Source organism: Tetrao urogallus, assembly GCF_951394365.1.
Source record: "Tetrao urogallus genome assembly, chromosome: 1".
Lineage (NCBI taxonomy): Eukaryota > Metazoa > Chordata > Aves > Galliformes > Phasianidae > Tetrao > Tetrao urogallus.
Window position 1 is genome coordinate 103,799,071 of NC_136813.1, and position 27,296 is coordinate 103,826,366.

The window sequence follows — 27,296 nt, forward strand, 5'->3', positions numbered from 1 at the left end:
TGCATTTCCATGATTCGCTAGGCTTATATCTCAGTTTGATTTTAATTCTGAATTTTCTTAATTTTACTGGTCTGGGAATAACAAGTCATTCACACATTGTGGCATAATTTCTGAAAGAACCACTTTGACCTAGTTCTTGTCAGAAAATATTTTAAAAGGCTCAATTTTCTACATCAGTTCTGTACATCTCTGCTCCAGAATCAATTTTATAGGATCTCTCTAGAAATGAGCAAAATGTGAGGATGACAAAACACGTTGCAGGGCAAAGATGCTGTTCAGGTCTCCAGTCCTCACAAGTTTAACCTTTCTCTTATTTCTTGATTGGCAGCTTGAAATAAATCCAGATTTAAGAATACTGACAGAACGTAGAATGCGTACTATTTTAGAAAATCCCAGCTATAGCAAGGTTTGGCTTTACTTAGGACTTCTCTGGGAGCAAAGCAAATGCTTGAAGAAGCTTACATTTCTAATAGAGGAAGAAATGAAAGTTACGAAATATTTGAGTGAAATATTAGCATCTAATTCAATTTCCCTTCTTGGACAAACAGCAATTTGAGTGAAAAACAAACAAACGAACAAAAAACCACCAAGAAACCAAAGAGAGAGAACCGCTTGAAAAGAGTTCTGCAAATACTTTAAAGCCATTTGTTTTGCGATGTGTCAAATGTCAGTGCACACTGATGTCCTGGTCTCTGAGAAGACTGGTATGGTAACATAAATATGATTAAGGCTTTTAACAGCAATAACAACTGTGGTCTTGGATCATCTGTGCAGTGTTAATGGAACAGTAATTGGAAATAATGTGCTTCTTTTACAGGATAAAACAATCTAAGTTTAAATTGTCTATTTAGTAAGTATTTTTTAGTCAGTCCTTAAACTGAAAAGAGCTTTTGTACAATCCTAAACAAGAGCAGTGAAATCCTTATATATTTATAGATATGTACAAAGTCAGAATGCTGTTCTATGCACTGCATGCTGTGCATTTGGATTTCATGGCCATGCATGTATCATCAAATTATCTGGAAGCAAAATACTTCAGAACTAGATCTTTCAAGATGTAGAAAACATAGCCTGCAACTTAAGCCTGAACCATTGTGAATGATTTTGTATGCATCATTCCGTATTAGGATTTTCATTTCAGTTTTCTTTTGACTACTCTGTTTCCATGATTTTGGAAGGAAAGATCCTCAGTAAAACCGAGAGTTCCAAAACTATGGAATTCTTCATCATTCAAGACAGGAATCCCCTCTCATGGGATGTGTTGAGGAGATCTTATAAATAGGATGGTTAAGAAGTTTTAGATTTCCAGTTCTTTCTAATGGCATTTCCATGAAAAAAAAAGATTATAAAGATTATAATTTTTAGCTTCATGTTTTAAAAGTGCAGTGGGTTTTAATGCAATGAGTAAAACAGCTTCTCATGCGTAATATGCAAGGATAGATATATTGATTGAACTTGCTGAACGTTTTGCAATTCTGCAATTAAAATTCTGATCATCTACTTTTCTGCTTTTCTAGGCTGTCAGTGTGAACAAGGAGTAGGAGATAAACACTCTCCACTTTTAGAAAGCAATTGAGGACACGCTGCTTTCAGTTATGAAAAAGAACTTGGGGCTGAATTTCCAAAGAGTCAATTGACAAAAAAAAAAAAAAAAATAGATATACATTCTGTTACAGAAACATAGATTATAAAAAGAATGTGATGATGATCATGTCAATTTATAATTCCATTCACTATTTAGTGATCATACGATTAAGCAATTCATATTTCACTAATACTACTGAAATTAAGTACCAAGGTTTGATTTTTCTTTACATCACAAACACTGACTCCTTTAAACCAGTGATGCTAACACGTTCACTGGTGTTAAGGAAGTGTACTATATTGTATTATAGGTTCAACATTTATAAATCTATATGCTAGATTAAAAAGTCTCTTAAAAACCTTACGAGACTCAAAGAAGTTATCCCAGCAAACAGCTGATAAACTGTGTCAGAAGCCAAGCTGTAGGCTGCTTCTGTCTCTATCTGATGAACTTTGGCATATGCATGGGCAGTTCTGGTTGCATTTCTGGAAAATGTTAGTGACCAAAGACAATTTGTGCTTGTTATGATCGCTTTGTGGATATCGTGCATTCAGAGGACAACTCAATCTCAGTGCTCACTTGGTGTAGAAGGATGGATGCCATTAAGTAGAACATCTGTAATCTGATTTTTGTTATGCTAGTTTTGGCAACAGTGATTCTGGCAGGATGAACATTGGGCAGTCAGCATTTAAATAGGCAAAAAGGTCATATTTTTCTTTGCTTCTAAAAACATTCACTGAAAATTGGAGGTAAATTGCAAACGTTACCTAAAACTGCAAAAAACAATGCCTGGATGTTGAAGAATGGTACTCACCTACAACTGAAAGAAGAAAGTATAAAAAGGAAAAGTGGAGACTCTTTTCCAAAGCGGGTAAGTTATTCTAGGAAGAATAATAAGCTTCTGTTGTTTCAGGAAGAAAGGAAATCAATTATGTGAATTCTAGCAACTGTACGGTAGTTTGTTTCAGATTCCTACTTCATTATGAGCTTAACTTATTTACTTTCAAATTTTATTCAGTAGAAACTACCTTGTTAAAGTTTAGTAGAAAAATGACAGTATCTACCAACTGATGTAGTCATGAATCAATTTGGGAATGTCAGAATATATTTCCATTTTAAAATGTGTTTACAGGATTACCATTAGTGTTTTGTGCTTATATTAAGGAGAGAACATACTAAAACTGAATACTCTGCAAACTCACAGCAACTAATTATGGTGTTTAAAAAATATGGGTTTTTTCCACACGGCATCTCTCTTTCATTTGAGTGCCTCCTCAACAGTCTTTCCTCCCGCTACTGATTTATAAACAGTGACAAGGCTGTATCTATCTGTGAAGACCTATAAGATTTAAGAAGCAATATTTCATGCAAACTGTATTTCCAACCAAAACATCGAGAATCTGGAATGTATCCCAGGCAGTTTGCATCTAAATTATTTATTCATATGGAACCTGAATCGCATATGTATTAAGAATCAGAAGGATAATTATAGATTGTGAAATGGGTACAATGAGATTCACTGCAAAGTAAGGAAAGGAATATGGGGGGTCAGGAATATACAAAGAACGTAGTGATGGGCTGAGTGAATAAATTCTGAATAAGCTTACAGATTAACATTATATCAAAATGATGCTGTTTGTGTAGATTTTGTCAATGGTGCTAGAATCGTGGATGCAAAAAACAACTTATCTGCTTTGGCTAGAGCTGCAAAGCTGAGCAACACAAAGAAGTAAAATGCAGATGTGTTGCTCAGTGCAAACCTCTGTTATTAAAGCTCTTGCTTGTTCTCCAGAGCAGAACACAGACAGCACATGGCACAACTCAGCAGCCTATAAATCAAATGAGTCTGAGCAGATTTTCATTGCATAATATGACTGTTCCACTTCCAAATCTCAAAGATTTCCTGCTAATTACTGAAAATTGTCACTTTCAGCACGTTTTAGCTCTGTACACTGCAGAATTAATCTCTGCTTAGGAAGCATGTCTCAACTGGAGTTGCTTAGATTGTTGTACTTGGATGCGTCTGGTTTAAGATACATAGACTGATCTACCTTCTGTTTGCTATAACAAGCTGGTATTTCTCAAGAATTTCGTCTTCCATTCTGACTCCTTTCTGCATCAGTTTAAGTACTAGAACTACAAGTTGTTTATAGCAATCCTTGCATTAGAAAGGTGAGCATACTGTAAATAACCAATTTATTTTCCTTTTCGTTCTGTTAAATTTAAAATCAGATGTTTTATATGAGATTATCAATCCATATTTTAATTCTTTTTCTCCATACGAAGCTGCTACTAAAGATATCTCAGTCTTGTTGCCTCTGAGAAGGGAGTCACCCACCACAACCACCCTCCTTTCTTTACTATCAGAGGCAGTCTCAAGGCGTGGGGGTGACCGCCCCGCCCTGGGCTCTCTCCTAGGCTGATCCTGCATCACCTCTCCAGGCACTTCCTCTTCAACTTCCAGCATCTGGAACCTGTTACTTAGAGGGAGTTGTGGAGGCGAGCTAGGCAGGCGGGGGTGTCTCTTGTGACACCGAGTCGGGACTCTTTTCCAACCTTCCTCATCAGTGAGGTCTGTCTGACTGTGACAGGGTAGGGGGTCCACCAACTGTCTGGGCTTTTTTTCTTGGGGCCCTTCCTTCAGGTAAGCCAGTGAGTCACTTCACCAGTCAATCTCCCGCTCGCACTCCCTGATGGTCCGAAGTCTCTGCACCTCATCCTTGAGCTCCACCACCAGGCTGAGAAGCTGGTCCACCTGCTCACACCTCGCAAAGGTGAAGTCCCTGCCACTCTCCGGGGGCAGAAGCAGGCTCAGGCACCCTGCAGCCAGAGGCCTGAACAGCAACATTTCTTACAAAGGTTTCAGTCTGGATTGCAACAGACTTCTTGGAATGAGCCTGCTGCCTAGTGGAGACCATGTTTCAGCCTGTGAGACCATGTTTCAGCCTAGACATGTGTCCTTTAAGCTGCTGTAAGGACTACAATACAAATTGAGACAGGTTTATGAGACAGAAGGTGCCTGAGACCTGGACATCCACTATCATAGCTATCAGTTCCCTAGATATGATGGTGTCTCTATTTTAATGTGATGAGATATTGATCATGAGGCTCTTTCTTACTCTAGTTCAGGTAAATGTGAAGACCTTTCCTTCTTCTTATTTATTAGCCTGTCCTGCAGAACTGATCACCTATGTTGCTCTTGCATGTCTTGTCTCATCATGAATTGGGCAAAGTCAATTGATAGGTCCAAGCAATACAGAAAAAGAAAAATTGTATTATTCCATTCCACATTCATATACACACAAACAAATGTAATTTTTAAAGATAAGTGATCCAGAGAAGGGGTACAGCTTTTCTGGAAGAGTTCTAAAGGCTCCTATAGTATTTTCTCCACACATTTAAGGCAGTGAGCTTTCCCAAAAAATCAAAGAAAACCAAACTGTGATGGTAAAGAACTCTTCAGTCCTAGGCAAACTCTGGGCAGCATTAAGATAATATACTGAGAATAACGTTGTATCAAATCAAAAGCAGCAGGGATGTATTATTAGTTTGATACAGTCAAGTAAGTTTGAATTTAGGGAAGACAGTGAGAGAGGTAACTGTATCTACTTCAAACAATGTGGACCTAACAATTACCATGACTATGTCTTCCATCTTTCATTTTTCATCGTATCACTGTAAAGAGAAGCTGTGCTCTTGGCTATTAGACATGGATCTAGATCCAGCACTCCCCACTGTACAGAAGTATCAAATTATCTCTATTATTTTGATATCTAATCTAGATTTCTCCCACAAAAATTCAGTCTTAGTTAAGGATCTTAACACAAAAGATCATGGAACAACATGATGGCAAAACCTGTTATGATAAAATTTATACCCTGAGCCAGATACATTTCTTAGCTTATTATCAAGAACCTACAGTAATTCACAAAAATATAGAGATGTATTTCCCTTTGACAGTCTACCTGGTAGAAAATCTTATATCACTGCAGCCTTCAATAGCTTTATTGTGACTTCCATTCTTCAAGTAACTGGTCATCAAGAACTACAGCTAGAAACTAAGAGACTAATGGTAGGACAAAATAATAGAAGGTACATAAGTATACTCTGATGCAATCAGGCATTAGGCCTGACTACATTACACCATGGGCCATAGAAACTAAATATTCTAAACAGTATTTAGAATATCCTCTTCTTCCCTGGTACGTTCCTCAAGTTCCCCAGACATTACCATAACTTTATATCAGGACTACCATTTTCTACTTTCTGATGATATAATCACTATTTAAATTAAGCAGGTACCTAATAGATAGATATTCTTCCACAATAATGTGTTAAATTTTAAAATCTTATGCTACTTTGTAGTAGGAAAATTCCAATCTATGTTTCTGTGTCAAGAAGAAATAAGTTGGGATGGGGTCAGAAAGGCCAACTTGAACTAAACTTGGCAAGGACTGCCAAGAAGAACAAGAAAGACTTCTACAGATCTCTCAACCAGAAAAGGAAAATCCAAGAGGGTTGTACCCCCCTAATGAGTGATACAGGTAAGCTGGTAACAACATACAGGATAACAGATTGAGAGATACTCAACAACTTTTCTGCCCTAGTCTTCTCTTAACTGCATCATGCAGCCCTCGAATGGTTTGGAAGGAGGGGACTGGTGAAACAACACCCCTTCCACTGTAAAGGAAGATGAGATTCATGACCCAAGGAAACTGAATTCTATGGATCCTGACGAGATGCATCCCAGGTTCCTAAGGGAATTAGCTGATGTAGTCACCAAGCCACTCTCAATGATATTTGAATATCACTGCAGTCAGGTAAAGTCCCAGGTGAATAGAAAAAAGGTAACATCACACTCATTTTTAAGAAAGGTAAAAAGGATGACCTGGGGGACTACAGACTTGTCAGCCTCATTTCTGTGCTTGGAAAGATCATGGAGCTATGCTAAGGCACATGGAAGGCAAGGTGGCGATATTGGAGAACCAGCATGGCTTCACCAGAGCAAATCCTGCTTGATCAACCCAGTGATCTTCTATGATTGTGTCACTGCCCGAATGGACAAGGGAAGAGACCTTTGACATGGTACCTCACAACATCCCTCTCTCCAAACTGGAAAGATATACATTTGATGTGTGGACTACTCAATGGATGAAGAACTGACTGCAGCACTGAGTTCAGAGAGTGGTGGTCAATGGCTCAGTCTATGGATGGAGATGGGTGACAAGTGATGTCCTGCAGGGATCAGTACTGGGATCAGTACTCTTTAATATCTTCATCAGTGACACTGACAGTGGGGTCGAGTGCACCCTCAGCAAGTTTGTGGATCACATCAAGCTGTGTGGTGCAGTTGACATGCCTAAGGGATGAGATGCTATCCAGAGGGAGCTAGACAGGCTTGAGCAGCTGTCCAAAGCTAGGCGGAAGGTCTTGTACCTGGATCAAGGCAACCTTCACTACCAATACAAGCTGGGGGATGAAAGGGTTGAGCACAGCCCCGCTGAAAAGGATATGGGGATACTTGTGGATGGGAAGCTGGACATGGGCCAGCATGGGCCCTCACAGCCCAGAAAGTCAGCTGTATCCTGCGTTGCACTGAAAGCCAGGCCAACAGGTCAAGGCAGGTGATCCTGCTCCTCTATTCTGTGTTGGCGAGGCCTCACGTTGAGTACTGTGTCCAGATGTGGAGTCCTCAGTACAGGAGAGATGTAGACCTGTTGGAACACTTCCAGAGAAGGGCCACAAAAATGATCCAAAGAATGGAACACCCTTCCCATGAGGACAGGCTGAGCGAGCTGGGGCTGTTCAGCCTGGAGAAGATAAGGCTCCAAGGTGACATGATAGTGGCCTTTGAATATCTAAAGGAGAGCTACAGGAAAGGGGACAACCTCTTTAGTAGGTCCTGTAGTGCCAGGACAAGGAGAAATGGTTTCAAACTTAAACAGGGTAGATTTAGATAAGATATAAGAGAAAAATCTTCTACAGTGAAGGTGGTGAGAAACAGGCTACCCAGAGATGTGGTGGAAGACTTGTCTTTGGAGACATTCAAGGCCAAGCCTTATCAGAGTATGAGCAGCCAGATCTAGCTGTGGATGCTCCTGTTCATTGCAGGGGAGTTGAAATAGATGACCTTTAATAGTCCCTTTCAACACCAAGGATCCGTTGATTATAACTTCTTATAAGTGCATGTAGTGACAGGACAAGTGGAAATGGCTTTAAACTGGAAGAGAGTAGATTTAAATTAGGTATCAGGAAGAAATACTTTACTGTGAAGGTGGTGAGACACTGGAACAGGTTACCCAGAGAAGTTGCGGATGCCCCCTCCCTGGAGGCATTCAAGGTGAACCTGGATGAGGCTTTGAGCAACCTGGTCTAGTGGAAGGTGTCCCTGCCTATAGCAGTGGGTTGGAACTACATGATCTTAAAGGTACCTTCCAACCCAAACCATTCTATGATTCTGTGATTCTATGAAAATAAAATTATTCTCTTCTCGGCAGTGAATAGCACAGAGGTTCTAATGTTGATTTGGTTTTGATTACTACAGTCTGCACTAACTCAAATGTCTTATCATCCATACTCTGTAGTTAATGTGCTCCAAATTAAAATCAACTACTAAATTCCTAGTGTTTCTATAGTAATTCATTGTTTTACTATTTTCTGATTTTCTCAGTATTCTCCCCAGTCACACCACTTAGTCTCTCTTAGAAATTCAAGAACATTACCCATTTCATTTTTTAGCATTTTTATCAATCATGCCTGATTTTACAGTTTGCAGCCGCAAACTCAACAGCTCCATTCTGAAACACAGACCTATTGTATAGCCTTAACACTGAAGGGTTTTATTATGTTACATAGTGTAAGACACTATTTGAATTTGGATACAGAAAAACATCAGTGAACAATTAACGAAAGCTTGAACAAGACTATACAGAAAACAGCTGAAAAATGAGACATGACCCAGGATGTTTCATGACACTCCTGAAGTCTTTAAGAAAAATATCTTTTAAACTGCTATAATGAGTACCTAGTCTCTGAGGCTGGAAGTCTTTGAAATGCTTTGAGTTCAAATGTTAATGCCATCTCCACTTAATGTATGTGTAGTGAGGTGGAGACCACTTTTCATTTCCTGGTTGATAGATGAAGGAAAGAAGAAAAAACATACCATCTTTTAAAACTAGCTAAAAGCTCAGTGTGTGCTTCTTCTTTGTCACCGGTTTTAAAACCAACGTTGCTCCAATCATTTCAGCAGTATCGGTTTGGATTCAGTAGAACATGAAACAGTAAGAAGCCTCTTGACTCTGAGACAAGATAGAAAAACTGCTGCCTGCTTTTCTGTCCTTTTCAAAGAGCACATGATTGAGCAGGGCAGAAGATTTTGCAATTGTATCTTCCAACCTTGGTTTGTTGGCACCTTTGAGGAAGCTGTATTTGAGAGGAATTGGTATCGGCATTCAAAGGTCTAGGCTGAATTTGCAAAGCTGAAGTTGTAAGAAATAAAGGTTTTTGTAGGTCAATTTTAATCAGTCATTGCAATGAATATAGCTGTATGTCTTTGAAGTGTTTTAGCTTTTCTGTTTTTCTAATCAAGTAGACCAGATAATAACTGAATTAAGTATCCTCTACCGACGTACAGCTAAGCTATGATGATCCCTGAAGGATAGAACAAAGTCCTGGCTATATTCTGTAAATAGAATGAACTGAAAAGATGAAACAGATCATACCTACAGCATTTGCATGAGGTAATAGCGATTTGATTTCTAATTCATTCCTTTCTGTTGGTCTGCATATGTTTTCATAATAAGACAGCTATAAGTTTCAAGACTTAAACCAGTCTCGATTTTACTTGATCAAGTGATGCCTCATGAAGTTTACGACCAATGCATTGCTTTAAAAAGGAGATACAGAGGACTTAGTCAAACTAACTTCACTTCTAAGAACTGAAAAAAAAATCAGAATGATTGCAAATACTTGGAAAGTGACAATGTAGTAAATAACAACCTGCATGCATTTGCCAAGAACAAACACCACACCAGCATAATTTCTCCTTGTGTCAAATAGGTCTCTCAGATAGAAGAGTTTCTGTAATGTTATGAATGCATATCCCAGACTGGTCATAGCTGGGACAGAGTATTACGATTTCCACTTTTGATGAAATAACTGCACAGCTAGGGTAACAGCTGGGAAGCTGTCTTCAGTTGGTTTACTGTCACCCTGAAAAGATACAAACAGCATGGCCCAAGACTTTCATTGCTATTCTGTTTTTCCCTTAATGACTTGTGATACAGGAACTAAGCATATGTTTTAAAATCTGAGAAAGACACTGAAATGGGAGGAGCTCTTGGAGCTCTGACCAGGCAAAGCAAATTCTGTGAAGACAAAGCTGATCAATGGAGACAGCAGTAAATGACCACAGAAGTGTATCTGAGAGGGTAACATTAAATCAAAATAAAACCCAAAAGTGGTTGCTTCTGAATACCACACATACTTAAATTTGAGTTACACATTTAATTATTTCCTGCTTGCTAGCGGAAGGTAAGGATCACCATAATCACAATGTTAATCATGTAAATTGATGATTGTGCTTTTCCTTAAACAGACAAAATATCTGGCCATTTCTTAGCTGCGAGATTTTTTCTTTTTTTTTTTCTTTTTTAAGGCTGCTGGTTGGCATGATTTCTGTAACCTGTTTTTCTGCTGGAACAACATATCACATCAAAACATCTAAATATCCTTGAAAGATAGGTACTATATGAGTGAACATAGACATATGAAAGCAAAGGGTTCTGAAGAAAGTAAAATCTTGTTTCTCAGACAGAACCTATAAAAGTGGAATTGTAAAAGTCTAGTTGTGTAAGATACCATATCGTGGCCAGATTAAGCTGCTGCTAACAAGATGTTAGCTGTATGACTATTTGGCAACATACTTTTTCTTCGTTGCTTATCAACCTGTGAAAGATGTCACAGTAGAGCTGACAGCTATAATATATAGCTTGCTTGCTGCAAAACAGAAAAGCAGAACACAGGAAAGTGATTGATTGTGGGAAATCATAATGACCCTGTAATTTCTGTAAAAAAATTCTCAGACTGTAATAAGAAAAGTTTGATTTTTATAGGTTTAAGGGCTAATTTCCCCTAAGTATATGTCATCTAAGAGAATCAACTGTTGTATATTCTTGGTAAGCAACCTTCATCAGATGGAATGCATGGTAGTTTGTGTGCATGTGTGCAGGTGTAAAAATAGCTTAGTGCAATCAATGTTGATTATGTATTTTGACTAGAAGTTCCTGAATGGTAGCCTGTTTTGCAAAAAGGCTGTGGATACTTAGCTTTGTCTCTTTTACAGCAGACATGTTCACAGCTCTAATATTCAACACTCTATTCTGGATTATATTTTAATAAATTGATCTAGTAAGTATGGCTAATAGTGATGGTGATGATTATGGCTTTTGTGTTTATTCACTGACCATAGAAGTACTGAACTCAGTAATGTGTTATGTTAATTATCTATAGAACAGGAGAGAAAGAAAAAAAAAGGCAGTGAGCCAAATTTAAATTTGCAGCTCCACTTATAGAATGATTTACAACACAATTGAAATTCTGCTGTTTTGTGTATCACTACGGGCACTGCTATGATATTCTTGATCAGACAAATTAAGCTCTATGTCTAATGCCATACAAAGCTCACTGGCTAATACTATACAGCAAAGCTCTCACTATCACTCTGCATCATACTATATGGTCCACAAGTACAATGGAATACATTCAGGGTTGAATAAAGCCTTGATACCCTGCTGGGCTTATCTGCTGCATAAGGCAAGTGCAAGTGCCTCTCAGTGCAAGACCTGGTTTCAAGGGATGGATCCGGGGCTGTTTTGGCCTCCAACACACACATCTATGCCTGGAGATGCCAGTGATGCCTCAGCAATGTACCAAGATTAGTGACAGTGGCAAATGTCAACATCCAAAATTGCTTACACTGTAGTTTGCAACCAAGGCAATAATATTAATGTGGAACTTACTAACACTGCATATTTTCTGCCCATTCTGAAGTTTAGACTTTTCAGAAGTCAGTGATGTTCGCTTGAATAATCCTAATCAAATTTTGCAAGCTATCATGATATAGCCATCTTCAAATAGTCTCAACTTAAATGCTAAGTTGTCAACAAGCCGAACACAGTAATGCTTCCTGGATGTACAAATTCACGACCAATGTAAGAAAGTTACAAACACTGCCATGAATTTTCCCCAATCCTTCTGCACAACAGTCAAACGTACAATGCCTTTTATAATAAACACATACTGTAAAATATATCATCTTTCCAAATGAATTCTGAGGTCTTTTTAAGAATCTCAGACAGCTGATATGTGGGAGAAAGGAACAATATTAGATTTTACTGCACTAAGGGAAAAAAGAGACTAAAAAAAATGTTTTAAAAAAATTACTTGATTTCTCTTGCTCTTTTGAAATATGAAGAACAAGTTGGATATGAAGAGTTGTAAATTACAGTGAAATAGGATCATGTTGCACTTTGCCTTTCTCATGGATAAGAACAAGGCACATGGACCTCAAGACTCTTCTGCTAAACACATTATACACAGTAATTTAAAGAGAAGCTCTATGATTAAGACTTTGAATTTAATCTGTCAAATGACTGACAAAAGATTTCAGAACTGCAATAGCAATCACAATTTGAACATCACTGAAGCAAAAGTCAGAAGAGAACTAAGGAGATGAAAATATTCACTCCAAAGCCAGACTCAAGAGGATGTAAGCTTACTCAGAACCAAAAATCTAGGAGCTACCTTCAGTCCTGCTCCTTTTGTGAAGGGCTAATTTTGAAAACTTGCCTGAAAAACAATAATATACATATTGTTACGAGAGAAAATCAGTGTTTTAAAAAGATGCTACTTGTCAAAGTGATGTGTGTGAGTTCATTATACAGAGTTTGAAAACCAAAGCAATTCCTTAGAAATGAATGTTAACAATTGTGAGTTATTTGGGGTGAAGTCTGAGGTGGAGAGGAGCAAACTAAGATTATGACTACAATAAAGAACTTGCATGGACTTATACTTTGTTCTGACACAGAACTACACAGAACTGACAAGGCTATGCTTTGAACTATTGTGTAGGGTGAAATCAAGGTCAACTCTCCACGGATTCCTGTTTGGCTGGCTCTATCTACCCCAATGAGTTCTTTCAGCACAGTGACGATAGTCAGAGATTATTTTTTTCATTTGTCTTTTGCTATAGTGATACTGGCAGATGTTTGCTGTAAACATAGCTTGTATTTACTACACAAACTTTTCATGGGAAGTCTGCAAAATAAACTTCATCACTGTGTAGATATGGAAGATGCATCTTATTTTTTTGTAGCCCAGGTATCAGCATTGGTTACAAGTGTTTGCACTGGAAAATGAAATTTTATTTTTCTTCTATTTGTCCATGAAAGTGCAGCAGTATTGGACAGTGATGCACAGCTTGGTGGAACATACCATGGGACACCTAAGAAGAGCTCCTAAAATTACCAGTGTACAGATACGATTTGAAAGAGAAACATGAATGCTTTTGTAATGTGCGTAAGCATCTCCAATCAATTTGCAAGGCAATTAGTGTCCCTTTATGGCAAACCATGAAAGGAGCAGAGCTGGTAAAACAAAGCAAAGAGGAATAAAGATTCCTTTGTGGTTTCTGATTAGTAAAAATGAGTGAACTACTTGATCCAGATTCTGTGCTACGAAGTGTTTGCCTTGGCCTAGCAAACCGTCCTTGAAATGAACTTTGTTAGCCAAGAGCTTGCACTACAGCAATGTTTCTCTGCAATTAGGGTTCTCAGTTAGAACAAATGCAATTAGAAAAGAGGATTAAAATTCTGTTGAAGATCTACTTTTGAGAAAGCTTAGGTTAGCATTTTTTGCTGTATACAGTACATATTCCAGAGCAATTTTGGAAACAGTATCTTTTAGAAGTTCACATTTGCTGAGCTGGTAGCACTGGATAAGAGCTCACGTTTGTAATGAACAGACAAATTCATTATTGCCCCAGTCAATAGCTATTGATTTGGTAGAGCATTTCTGTTTATCACAATCAAATCCTTTTCTTTTTTGTTCAATAGTCAATGACACTGTAATGGAAGGTACTGCTTACAAACTGATGCAATATATATTAGCAGCAGCTAGAAGTTAATGACTAACAGTTATAAAGAGGAAAGCGTGTGCTAAGAACAGCATTACACTTCTATTAATCAAAGTTACTGCATCCAATATGCCTTTATAGGTTAGTGGAACTGTAATGCACATCACTTAAAGAGTTTTTGCTATTATTAATCTAAGTTTTAACAGAAAACAACTTTTAATCATGCTGTCATTGCATAAATAATTTGGCTAGGACAAGGTTCTGTCTGACTTTTATAGCATCCCTTTTAGTCATTGGAAACTTCTGTCCCTAGTTTGCTTTTACAGTCTTAGAATCAGCATTTAGAGAGATACTGCTTTGTTCCCAGCTAAGGACATGTCATTCTCTAATTACCACAAGTAGAGCAGTATTAAAGCAAAAGAGAAGCATACTAGAGTGCGTGTGCCCATTGCTCAGCTTGCCTCCTAACTTCTCTGCAGCAAAGCAGTACTGCTCAACTTAGTACTTCGCATTTTATATAATTTGCACTTTCCAGCTCTTAGGGTGAAATCTGATACCTTGTGTATTCTTTTCACTCTATAATTATTGTTGTATAATCGTTGTTTTAAACCTGCCCTACCTAAACCACATTTGCTTTCAAAGTTTTTCTTTTACATCTGAGAGTTCAATATAACTATAACAGTTACATCTATATTGTTATGTTACGTCTAAGCAAACATTCCCAAAAAAATAATAGTGTGTTGAACCCAGAGAGAAAAGCACAACTACTAATGATGACTTCTTGACTTAAGGTTGTCTATAACCATTTTTCCTGTAGAACAGGAACAAACAGGCCAACACTGTAGCATTGATTTATCTGTTTGTTTCTGTTTTCTTAATGCAATTTGCATTTCTCTCTGGACTGATGATGAGGCATTACAGAAAGAAAATTTATAAATGTGGCAGAGATTAAACAACCATGCCATTGCCAAGTACATTATTCTGGAAGCTGTGTGCACCGACTAATTGGATTTAAACAATGTTCATAAATTAAGGCCTTTAGAATTTTTCGGAGATGAGACACATTGCTACATTTACCATACGGATTTCGGTCACACGTGTGAAACTAGTGATGGCTGGTGAAATTCTAATTGATGTTATATTTCTCATTATGAATCAAGGAGCTAAGTTCAGTTTGGCTTCTGTGTATTTATGCATCCCAACAAAGATATCCAATGCTGCTCAGTCAGCATTAACTTGTGCTCTTGTCTGCTGTCAGCAGAACAGCTACTGACAGGAGAGCAATGGAGACTAAGCCATATCTTTCCAGAAGCGAGCAACATAATGGATTTTGTTAGTCTAATAACCATGCATTCCTAAACAATAATGAATTTATTCTTGCAATACTGCGTGAAGAAGAACAAATTGATCTTCTTCATCTTAATTTAGAACCAGAGAGAGACAGATTTTCACAAGGTCATCCCTTAACTCTACTGAATTTCCATTCCAGGGACATGAGTTCAGGAGATGCAATTTCCTTTGTGCTCTAGTATGCTGTGTTTTTCAAACATAATTTAGATACTGTAACAAGGTGAAAATAAGAAATATTTGTATTCTTTGTATCTACTGTGAAGGTAAGAGGGCATCATTGTCTTACACACACAAAAACTTCCTCTTGATGCATTCTGCAACGTTTTAAAAGAGAAATATAAGAAAGCATTCCAAATCAGCAAACAACATAGCTGGGTTGAGGCAATGATTAATTACAAGAAGAAAATGCCTTCTGAGCTTTAGCATAAAATACAGCAAAAAGTCAGCATTAAAGAAATTACTTGCACGTTAATAAGACCTTCATATAATACTTACAGTTTTTCAGTATTTCATAAAAAAGTTAAAACTCAGATAAAAAAATGCTAGACGTCAAGGAGATTGTTAGCCTCTTGGCAATTGCAATGTAAGACATTTTCATAGATTATTCTGGAATTTTAGTAAATCACTTGAAAGTGTGCAGTAAGTTTAAAATTGTTTGTATTTTTATTTCTTTAAAATATCAATTTGATCTCTTCTGGTACCAAAATGAGCAAAATTCAACTGAAGAATCAGTGAGCGTTTGTGGGAGAGGAACAATATGGCTGCTAGCTATCTTAGAAACACTACAGGCTGAATTGACCTCACTGTTAACTCAGTTACATTGGTGGTTCTCTCTACTGAATTCCATTTGCCCATAGGCAAACTCTGCAATGCTGTTTCATATAAAACTGTAACAATTTTATTTGAATGAGGAGGATTTTTAGTTAAAAAAATCAAACCAAGCCAGAACAAATAACCAACACATTTCTAATTGAAAACAGATAGGCTGTGTATTTCTCACTGTGCTCTCAAACTATGCAGTACCTGATGTCCCTAGGATTTATGTATTTTCTGAATACTGCAACCTGTATCAACTGTAGAATTCTTAATATTGATACTAGAAGACACAGAATGGGAAAACCAAGGAAAAGCTATTTATAGTATATTATATAGTATATTACAGTAACTTACTTTTTGTAACAACTCCTTCAAGACGAATTATATTTGGGTGATCAAACTGACCCATTATACTAGCTTCTCTCAGGAAATCTCTTCTTTGCCTGTCCATATAACCACCTTTCAGAGTTTTAATTGCAACAGGTATCTCTCTTTTTCCTGGTGTCTTCAGACGTCCACTGCATACTTCCCCAAATTCACCTTAAGTAGAAAAAATGTTAGATCATTCACAATGCCTAAGGAACCATTTGCACTAGTGAGCATAAACAACTTTTTTTTTTTTTTTTAATTAACCTTCAATAGTTGTCTTATAAATTGTCCTTTTTAATAGCTCTATGTTATTTGTAGCCATCAAGAAAACTAGAACACAAAAATACCCAAGACTTGCACAGCCCATAGAACTAGATACTTTTCTTCTCAATAAAAATAGAGGATTGGATATTCAAGTTCATGAGTGACAACATTCATTGGTGCCACTACCCCGAGATCATGGGGACTGCAGCAGTCTAATCATCTGCTCTACATCGCATAGTTTATCCTGCTTAACTGAGACTTTGAAACTAAACTTTGGTATCAAAGTCTTTGTGATATAAATGAGCATGCTATGAGGAAATAATGTAATGATGGTTAGATTTTAATTATAATGATGACGAAATACCTTTCTGCAGATATTTGAGACGGACGTGGTAATAACACATATATGAATACAAATGCCATAACAATATCAGAATATCTGGCTTTCAGTTGTAGAAAGCACTTAAAAATGTACTTCTGTTTTGCCCAGAAGAGCACTTCCATATGATTTATTTAAATGGCTTTATTGCTTACATGAAACTAATCGCCTATGTCACTGTTTGGACAGTCAAAGGACAACAGTTTCAGCAAATCAGGATTCTTGTGTAGTGAGAGGAATCCCAAAGCTTGCTTCAACTGATGTTCTGTGTAAGAAAGGGCCATTGAAGAAAGCACATCTTCTTGTATTCCCTTTACACGTTTACTAGTTAAGTTTGTATGGAAGTCAGAACTTTTCTTTGATCTTGGAGCAACCCAGAAGTTATTTAAATCCCATACCAAATATTCTCTGGATGTCTGCAGGTCAGGTTTCAATGGGTCATAATTCAATAAATCAAAAACAATGTTTATAAGAATGTGTCAAAGCACTTATCAGTTGCAGGGTATTTCCATAGCAAAATCAAATTTGATACCCCAGCCATTTTGGAATCAAAATTGCTGAAAAACAAAAAGAGTCATAAGAAGACCTACATTTATCTGGAGGATATAATTTGTTATAAACTGCAGTAAGTGATGTGGGAACTAGTTTTCCTTAAAGGTTAACTACAGAATGAATGAATATAAGAGAGCTCTATCCTATAAGAGTGTGATTAGATATAAACCAAATACAGAAGAGAAAGGATTGATTAGAAGTCCCACTTCAGAAAATTGTAACTGCCTGATATTATAAGATGAGAATGAATATTGTCACAAAGTCTTTATTTTATTAGGCTCTGTCACTTACATTACAAAATAAAACAGTTTTTACAACCCAGTAAGATTCAGGAAGAGTGGAGGGATTTAAAAAAAACCACCCACTTCATAGCTTGTCATTTGCTTCAAAACAGAGATATCACAGAAGTGCATGAGTGTAATTAACAGATGCTGAACATAACCTTTGAATAAATTAGCATATTCTAACAAAAGCCAAGTTTCCTAGGTCTCCTTCCTACCTATTTCTTTTGTGTTTATCTAATTTTTGAAAATAAATAAAAGTTTGTTTCCTAAAGATATATTATGTATATGAAAATAATGTCACAAGACTTATGCTCTGGGAATCTTGACAAAAGGGGAAGCTGGGCAGGGAATTTTATAGATATTTATCCCCTTTGTCAGTCTGCCTGCATGTGACACTTGAGAAAACAGCAGATGACCTGAACTTCCAGAATCCTACTACAATACAAAATCACGAATCCTGAATGTTTTGAATGAGACAGAATCATAGAATCACAGCAACAGAAGAAGCAATGAGCAGAAATGGAAATAGGAATTTCCTTCTGAATGTGAGGAAAACTGCTTTACATGTGAGAATGACATAGCGCTGTCACAAGAAATGTGGTGAAGTCTCCTTCTCTGGAGATGTTCAAGAGCATCCTGGGTGCTGTCCTGGGCACCCTGCTGTCGAGAACTGTTTCAGCAGTGATCTCCAGAGGTCCCTTTCACCCCAATGATTCTGTGATTTTGTGGAGATAATCAAGACAAATTCTACCTTTGCAACAGTAAAGGTATTTGTGTATAGCATAAGTAGAAGCTAAGAGCCAGGTGTCAAGGAAGTGACCGTTATTTCTTGCTCCACAGAAAAAGCTGTCAGTAACTACAGAAAACAACAGAGTTCATTGTCTGCTCAGTTTTAATAGCATGTGTTTTAATGGTATAAAACTGATATGTCTTACTGTAAGTCATGCAAAAAGAAGCTAATTGAGCACTCCAGAGACTTGCCTTATGGAAGCCACACATTCCTTTTCTCACCTCGTCACAAAATACATGTTATTTAAAGTGAAACAGGAGTAGTCAGTCTACTTCAAAGCCTTATATGCATTCTTGTATTACTGCATGAGATCAAAACAAATATCTTACAACACATAATCGCTGTTGATAGAACTGAAAGGTTATAGCACCAAATACAGCTCAAGTCATTTCCCACACTTTCAGTCACTAGACCTTTGGGAAAATTGACAGAATAAAGAAAATACAAGGATAAGTGTCGCTTTTAATAGAGACTTGACAAAGAATGTCTGGGAATTCCTTTTAAGAAGAGTGGCTGAAGATTGAAACTAAAGAGCAAGATGTCTGGGGTAAAAAAAGCGTCACATATAGGACAAAACCAAAGGATGTCATTGCATGTCAGTAGGTGCAATGAGCTCAATACAAAGTGAGGCTGAATGGGATAATCTGAAGAAAAATCTACAGCAAAGAAGGGCAAACTGTGGGAACTGTGGGAATTGGGAGTATAATGGAATATTTAATACTAAGGATAAAAAAAACCTTACCAAGTGTTTTGAAACCAAGAATATGCATTACAAAATTAAACAACAGTAAAATTGTGCTGTAAGTAGAGGATGTAATAAAAGGAAATTGACTAATCAACTTCACATTTTAAACAGCAACTATTGCTAGATTGTGGACTTCATTAGCACTTGTTTATTTGGTTGATATCACCATGGGAAATGAAAGCTAAGCACATTTATAGGTGTTCACTAAGTGTTTACAAAGTACTTAGCTTAGCTAACACTAAATTTACCTCCACTTAGTTAAGTGGAGGGATTTGATTTTAACTTTTTACAATTCCATAATCAGAAATAATTTTATTTCAGAACACTGCTTGTGTTTTAATAGTATTATCCCCAAACAGTTGCAATAGACTACTCAGTAGCAAATAATTTCTGTTTTGCTTTTGGTATTCTAATCTGCTTACTATTATAAATATTTGATCAAATTGCGAATGCCACTGCTGCTTTTACCCTCCTGTTTGAACCAGGGTATCAGCATAAGTTCTTCAAGGACTAACAAAAAAGATCATTAACAACTATTAACTTAGGTCCACTTTCATTCAATCAGAAGGTCTACAAAATAGCATCTTTGCTTTTCAGAGAATCCAGATGTAAGGTAGTAGTGAATGGGATAATGGGGAGCCTGACTAGATGGCCAGCTTGAGTATGCATTGAGGTACAGTTTTGTTACTTTAATGCAGATCTTCATACTCTCCTGTGACAAACGGTGAACAATTTAGAAAGGATTTTGCAAAGCTTGTATTTTAATTGATTTATTTACACCAAAGTACCAGAAGGACAGTAATTTGGAGTTTGTAAATGTACTGGAATACTGAAAGCATGACAAAGGGGAGTACTGGAATTGAAGTAAAAGGCTCAATTATCTGCCACCATGGAATGTAGTGGTTGTGTTCAAAAACATCAGCTTGGTAAATTCCACTAGGATTACTTGAAAGGATTTTAGCAAGAGATTATTATTTTTCTTTTCTCAAAGTGAGAAGTCTCATGGGCTCAGCAGCATTTTTTAACTTGTTGCTGCTTTGCTCTTTCTATTTTGGCTATTATGTCTGATAGCTGCAGCGATGAAAAATCTTATCTTGAGTGTCAAAGCCATCTGCTATGGAACTAGTGAATTGCCAAGGGATTTTTGGACATGAATTTTTGTATTACAAAAGCAAACTCGAAACTACTTGCAGGAAAAGATCAGTTTCAAATTTTTCTGTCCAAACAATCTATGAAAAAAATTGAATATTTGCTATGTTTCAATCTGATATTTTGCAAAATAAAAGTTTTTAGTTCTTAAATGGAAAAAGTTTCTGTTTCAAAAAATTACAGAAATTCACAATGAAAATTATTAATCAAAATAAGTTGATCAAAAAGTGCTGCTCTAAGAACTATATTAACTCAATTATTAATTTAAAGAGTTTTATCATTAATATTGATTCATTTGGTAAAATATTTTATTTTTTTCACTAATCTGAAAATCGTAAAAATATTTTAGAAGTAATTCTTCTGGGATGAGAAGCCTATTTTACATATGGTTACAAAGTTTGGTACAAAATCAGAGAAAGCATAAAGGAAGCATCATGACTGCTGTGAATTACAATAGTATGATATGTCCCCTAGCAGCTATCCAAGATAGAATTTGTGAGAATTTGTGGTCTCCCTGCCTTAGAAACAATATTTAACCTGTATCTTGCCTGCATGAAACTGGGTTTAAATTTCATCTGAAATAGTTCGCAAGTCCTACCAGGCAAATACCTTTGAAGATGGCAGATTATTCAGTAATTTTATACAATTAAATAAATAAAAATAAAATACGTCAAAGCAGACAAAAAATTCACTCCTGGGCTTACAACAAGAGAGAGAGAGATACTGAATAAGGAATTTTCATAACTGAGTTGAGAATAAGGACACAATTTTCATCTGAACAAAAATTGATACGCCCAACCCTCCTCTGTCATATTCTCCTTTGAAATCAGCAGCCATTCCAATGCTGAAGGTCTTTCAATATGCTTTGTAATCAGTATCTATAGTATGTCTGGAGAAAAGGAAGAAACAAAAGAAATCAAATATAATGTTTTCTGCAAAAGTCAGCACTCTAAGGGCTTAAGCTAATAACTCCTACGGTGCACAGTGCCAGCTACACATTAGATACACATTATCTCTCTTAAACAATCAAGTATACTCAGTAGTACTCTTGCTATATGGAATTCAGGAAGAAACAGATTTTTCTCTCTTACTTTCAAGTCAGTACTTCTCTTCTCTGCTTGTTAACAGACCAGATTTTATGTCTACCACGTTATATGCGTTTATTTTCATGACATCTCCTATGGCATGAAACACCTTTAGCAGCGCAGTTTGTAACCAGCGTAGTAATGTACCATTAAATGAAGGACCTCAACTGAAAGATACCTCTCTTTTCCTAAGTGACTAAAATATATGAAGCCACGATAAAATAGAAGAGTCACAGTGCATTATGTATTTTGATAATAATTTCCCTGACAATACCAGTTAGCAGTCCTATGACAGGCTCACTATGAACAAATTACAGAATTACAGCCTTTAATTTTTATTCTTTTTTAACCACTGTCACACTTCCACAAGGTGTAACTGTTTAGCTGCCTGCTGTACTTTGAATATTTTCTTTTCTTGATGGCATTACAATTAGAATAAGTAAAAAAGTAAAAAAAAAAAAAAAAAAAAATATCAAACAACAACAACAACAAAAACCCAGAGTTTTTATGAGGGTATTCATTTAGTAAGTAAAAAGCAGTATTGTTAAAGATGGCCAAGAACAGGTAGCTCAAAGATGGACAATGAAATCTGGATTGTACTAATTCTTACTAGAATGTTTGTAGTTAGTATTGTAAGTATCTTTAAGACAGCGATTTACAAAACTCAGTCACTGCTAACAGTATCCTACTGATGGAGAGAAATAACCATATATTGTAAATTGTAGACACACGTAGGGTTAATTCACAAGCAGAAAAGAAGTATCAGAGATGGAATCGGGGCTCAGAATTTCAGTGACTCAGTAGTGATTAATATTTCTCAGCCACTGACAGTGTTCAGGCAACAACACTGAGGATGTAAGCAGGACAGAGAACTCCAGATTCTCCTGTCAATCTCTTTTGTTTTGATTTGTTCTAACAGTGAGAAATGGTGGTGGACATTCTGAATGATGATCTGTTGGTCAGAAGGCACGCACTGAGATCTACTAGTTTTAGAACCTCTTAAGAACCTATCTGAGCCTATACTCTCTAGGTCCTCAAACAACAGAGTAAAACAGACAGTAAACAATCTCAATTGGTCAATAATGACATGCCGTATGTCCTAGAGTTTCAGAACACAAGTTAAAAGAAATGATTTTGCAAGACTCTGCTCTTTACAAGTTTTTCTTCTCTGTAAGGAAATCTAGTATCTGTGTCAAACATCCTTTTAAAGAGAAAGGAGAGCTCAGTGGGCTGGGTCAATCATACAGCAAATTCAAACAAAGTAAGAATTACTACATTTTCATAGTGCATAAAACTCATATAACACTGCAAAGACAGAACGACAGAGAGGGTCAGAAGAAGGAGTGTAACAGTTCTTAGAGAATAGCTCCATTAGGGACTTTCCAGAAGCACAAAACCCAATGAGTACTAAACTCTGAGAGAATATATATGGATAACGTTTGATTACATATGTTTTCTTATTGTTTCTTTTCTAAATAGAAAAGCACAGTAGTACTAATGCTAATTGTATCATATTTTATCTTCCTCATTGTTTTCCAATCTATTTAGAAAGTCTATCTGTACCAGAACTCCACAAGCTTGTTGAAGCATCTGAGCTGCATGGGGGAATAAGCACACGGAGATCCTTAGCAGCAACAGTGCAGGAAAACTGCTGATACAACTTTAGATCAGAAGCTGAGTGATACTTGAGAATATAGTGGTCAATCAGTGAAGTATGCCCACATTTGTACTACTTGTCTACTTGCATTATCATAGCAACTTCAGAAAAACAGTCCTTTCATGCATAGCTTTTGAGTGTATATGCTTTTACCTGCCCCAATAACTCTCTCAATACGAATTCTTGAAGGATCTATCTCCTTTGCAAATTCATGGACAGCAAGGGACGGGTCTTCATATGTGTCTGGATCAATATATGTTTTGATTCCTGGGAAACGTACTGCAAAACAGAGAGAACGCTAAGAGTCAACAATTCTTTGATACTCACATACTATAACAATATGTGTTTTACTTCTTCTTTTTTTAAAATTAATATATATATATCATTTTAAAATTGTCAGAACCTAACGAAGGATGACTCCAAAACCAGCTACTGATTTCACAGAAACTGTAGAATATACAAGAGTTATTCTCATTTGCTGCAAGTCTGGAAGTACTAGGTCTTCAAAGACTGAGCACAAACTTACGTATTTCTTTTTATTCTTATTTATCCTTCGAGTGCTTTTCAGTTTTTGTTTTTGTTTTTTTTTTCCCCAAGTGATTCTTGTAAGACATTATAGTTTACCTTTTGAGGTAGAGGACAAATTTCTGCCTATCTGACACAATCAAAACCATTCAAAATTACTGCCTGAAAATGTCACTAATGTTCTGCAGGACTCCGTTGTAATTCCCTAATATATTCTAGGTGAGTGAAAGCATGGAATTGTTTTCAGGATTGTTGCAGTGCATTGTTCTATCAGTCTTCATTTTAGCTTGCAATGGTATTGGAGTAAAACCCAGAGAAAAATACAGGTATTAGGTTCTCTAAATGCTCTGAATGCCATATATCATTGCTTGCTGGTTACTATCATGTTTGCTGGTTACACAGGTGCCACAGGAACAAAAAGTCAAAGGCCTTTAAAAAACTCTATTTTTGGATTTCAACTGATAAGACAATGTCAACTTCTGGTGCAGTTTTGTCTTTGTTGCAGCTGAACACAAGCACCTCCTGAGGAAAAAAGTTAAATAATAGCCCTACAAAAGTTTTGAGGAAAATACTATTCTAGGTAAGACAAAGTGGTTTTTTCTTTCTTTTTTTTTTTTTTTTTTTTTTTTCCCAATTGTAAGTATTCCCTTTCCAATTGCCATTTAATACTTTTGTCTGAAGAAACTCTTTGTTGTCTTTGCACTTAACTCATATCCTGAAGAAATTTTTCAAGTACAGTTGGTAAACTGGGAAACTACAACCTTAGAAAATGCAGAGAGCTGCTCACTTGGAAGAGTGTCTACACAGACACCAAGTGAAGGCTCAAATATATGAGGAAAAGCAGATCCTCAGGACTGACAGTGATTACTGCCAAGCAGTTTAAATTCCTGTTTGTTACTCCTTGGACAATTTAGACTGTCATTTACTTGGAAAACACAGCTTGCTAATTTACTTCTGTCTTTTACTGGTGGAGTGATAAACATTCCTTTTGCCAACCAGGTCCAGTCTTTGAGATTTTTTCCTCTCAGAATGGGTCTTGGAGGACTGTGCTGCTTTGTTCTATGCTGATCAGTTTGCACAACCAACGAGCCAGGTGCAAGATGAGAACAAAAATACCCAGATCCATTAACAAAGCTTTAATAATTTCTGTCTGCTTCCTAGGAGATGGCTGCAGCAACAGTAGGTTAGTGCCAGATTGCTTTGGCAGGTTCCAGCAAGCCATCATTTTCTGGCATGTCTAATACCCCTAGTGCTTCTGAGTGTAGCATGTCCAAGAACTTATGTTGTTTCTTTTGGACTATCTGGATGGGAATTTTTTTTTGGCTCCTGCTATGTGGTGATTAAGTTCTGGAAAACTTTCAATTCATTAACAGACATTGATGTAGATGGTGCATCAACTTCACAGGGTATTGCAGCTGGGTCCAGAGAACCTCTTCAAAAAGAATTAAGTACTACGTAATCTTTTTCCTCTTATCACTTAGTGGATGAGTCCAAAGTACTTCATTATCTGATGCACCTAAATGCAGTAGATGACACCTAGTTCAGGGCATACAAATGTGGATGGGCTTCATCAAATCACCTGCAGTGCCCATTTGAACCAATGCTGACGAGAGGACACATGCTATATTCAAATGTGAAGCACACCAGACATCATGGGATTTCACGTTATCAGCTGGATCACGGACCCTTTCCTAACTCCCTTCAAAGGGCATGGTTCCTGAAATCTTCCTCTAAGTCATAAAGGTTTCCCAAGGGAGACAGGATGGATAAACACAAGATGGTTCTCCTCTGTGCGCAGCAGAGGAAACAAAACATGGATATGACTAAGCTGGTAGTAGGAACAGTCAATTTTAACCAGTGTAAGTTTTACAGTAAAATTTCTTTTAAAAAGCTTCAACCTGGTTAGGAGAGGTCATCCTTATACTGATCCAGGTAGAAACTCTGCAGCTGCCTAAATTGTTTCAGGTTAAGACACTGGATACCAAACCAATAAATAGCTAAGTAAGGCAAGAATTGCTACTAGCATGAAAATGGCACTAATTGTCCCATTGTAAAGGAAGGAATATTGTTGGCTACAGTTTTAGCTACTGGAGTAACTCACAGTAGCTCCTCTTTATCCTTTATCCTATGGAACACATGATCTGGGAAATGCTCCTTCAAGTCTGATGCTTTGATAACTGCAAAGGAATGAGAGGCCTCATAAGATGAAGCTTTGTGTCAGTGTGAAATAGGGTCATCATATGTCCTGGCATGAAAGACACCGAGTGAGGCTTTTCTCAAATTCAGGTATGGCCTCCAGAGGCATATATGAAACTCTGCAGCAGGAAGGTTTTTGTTTGCTGCTCTTCCTGATCATATTTGAAAACAAATGACAAACAAATCTAAGAAATATCTTTTATAGTATAATGTGCCCCTTCTCAATATGGAAGGAGCCTGGATACAGTTTTGTCACACAAAAAATGATTTTATTTCCTGTGATGTAGCTTTTGTCTTGATCATGACAGTTCTAGAGATGTTGTCAAAAGGAATAAAAAATTAATCAAACTACAAAGCCCTTCCTACAAGCTAACAATAAATAAAACCTTTTTTTTTTTTTTTTAAATCAACTCCAACATAAAACAATCAGACTACTAATTTAAACTAAGTAGCTACACTTAGCTAAATAAATTAACACTCTGCCCATGAGAGTTTTTCTTTCACAGTAGTGATCAGTAAGCAAGAGAGAGAAGGAAGTCTTATTTGTTGTGTGGCTGGAAGTGTAGATCCCAAAAGACACTAATAGAGAACTGAATACAAATAAGGAACATGGTCACTAAGAGTGGAATTTTGAGGCAGATAATCAACATGGCCCAGTCCAGTGATGAATTCACAAAAATTCACCTGGAAAATTGACAAATATGATTAATAGAACACAAAAGAATCCTTTTGTGAATTCAGTGTGAATTGTTCTAGAGAGCATGCAAGAACAGTCTTGATGGTGCAGATAATAAGGAAATATGCAAATGGCCAGATTAACATATCAAGGGCAAAAGATGAAGAGAAAACCATGAATCCTTTTCATTTAAAATATAATACATATTTTATGTAACACAGTGTTAAACTACTTACAATTTCCATTTTGCAAATGAGCCCTTCTCTTCTCTTCAGATTTCATTTTGGCCTTTATGTACCACTGGCATCTTTTAAGAAAAGCAAGTGAGGTTTTTATTAAAATGAATATAATACATAAAATAAATGTACATTAAGTTTTCTCTGCAGTTTTATGAAAGTCAAAGTCTTTACATTCTGCATCCACAGACATTTGGTATTGACACTAAGGAGAGAAACAAACCTGAAGAACTACAAGCAGATTGGATATCAGTGAAGATAAATCACAGGTGGATGATTAGTAGTTAACACAACTACCAAAGTTTGATGCAATACCTTATTCCCATGCTTGAAAGAATGTTGATACTTATATTATTTTTCTGCACCCTTGTTTGCATACATTGATTCACACAGACCAAATCTTATCCTAATAACTCTTATTCCCAGTGGGTCAAAAAGCTTATAATTTCTTCATAAGATAAGTTCTTTGAGTTCAACTGGGTTCATAAGAAAATAATTTTTTTGT

At 36.7% G+C, this 27,296-nt stretch overlaps 1 protein-coding gene across 2 annotated transcripts in view; it reads right to left on the reverse strand.

The window, feature by feature from the left end:
• Positions 1 to 27,296, reverse strand: part of EPHA6 (EPH receptor A6) — a gene marked incomplete at both ends in the record, with an annotated part of 498,668 nt that overhangs the window by 93,923 nt on the left and 377,449 nt on the right. For both annotated transcript variants that reach the window (XM_079541645.1, XM_079541644.1), the window contains 3 exons: positions 16,239 to 16,424; positions 23,312 to 23,437; positions 26,792 to 26,862. In XM_079541645.1, coding sequence (XP_079397771.1) covers positions 16,239 to 16,424; positions 23,312 to 23,437; positions 26,792 to 26,862 — 383 coding nt within the window. The remainder of the gene's footprint in view (positions 1 to 16,238; positions 16,425 to 23,311; positions 23,438 to 26,791; positions 26,863 to 27,296) is intronic.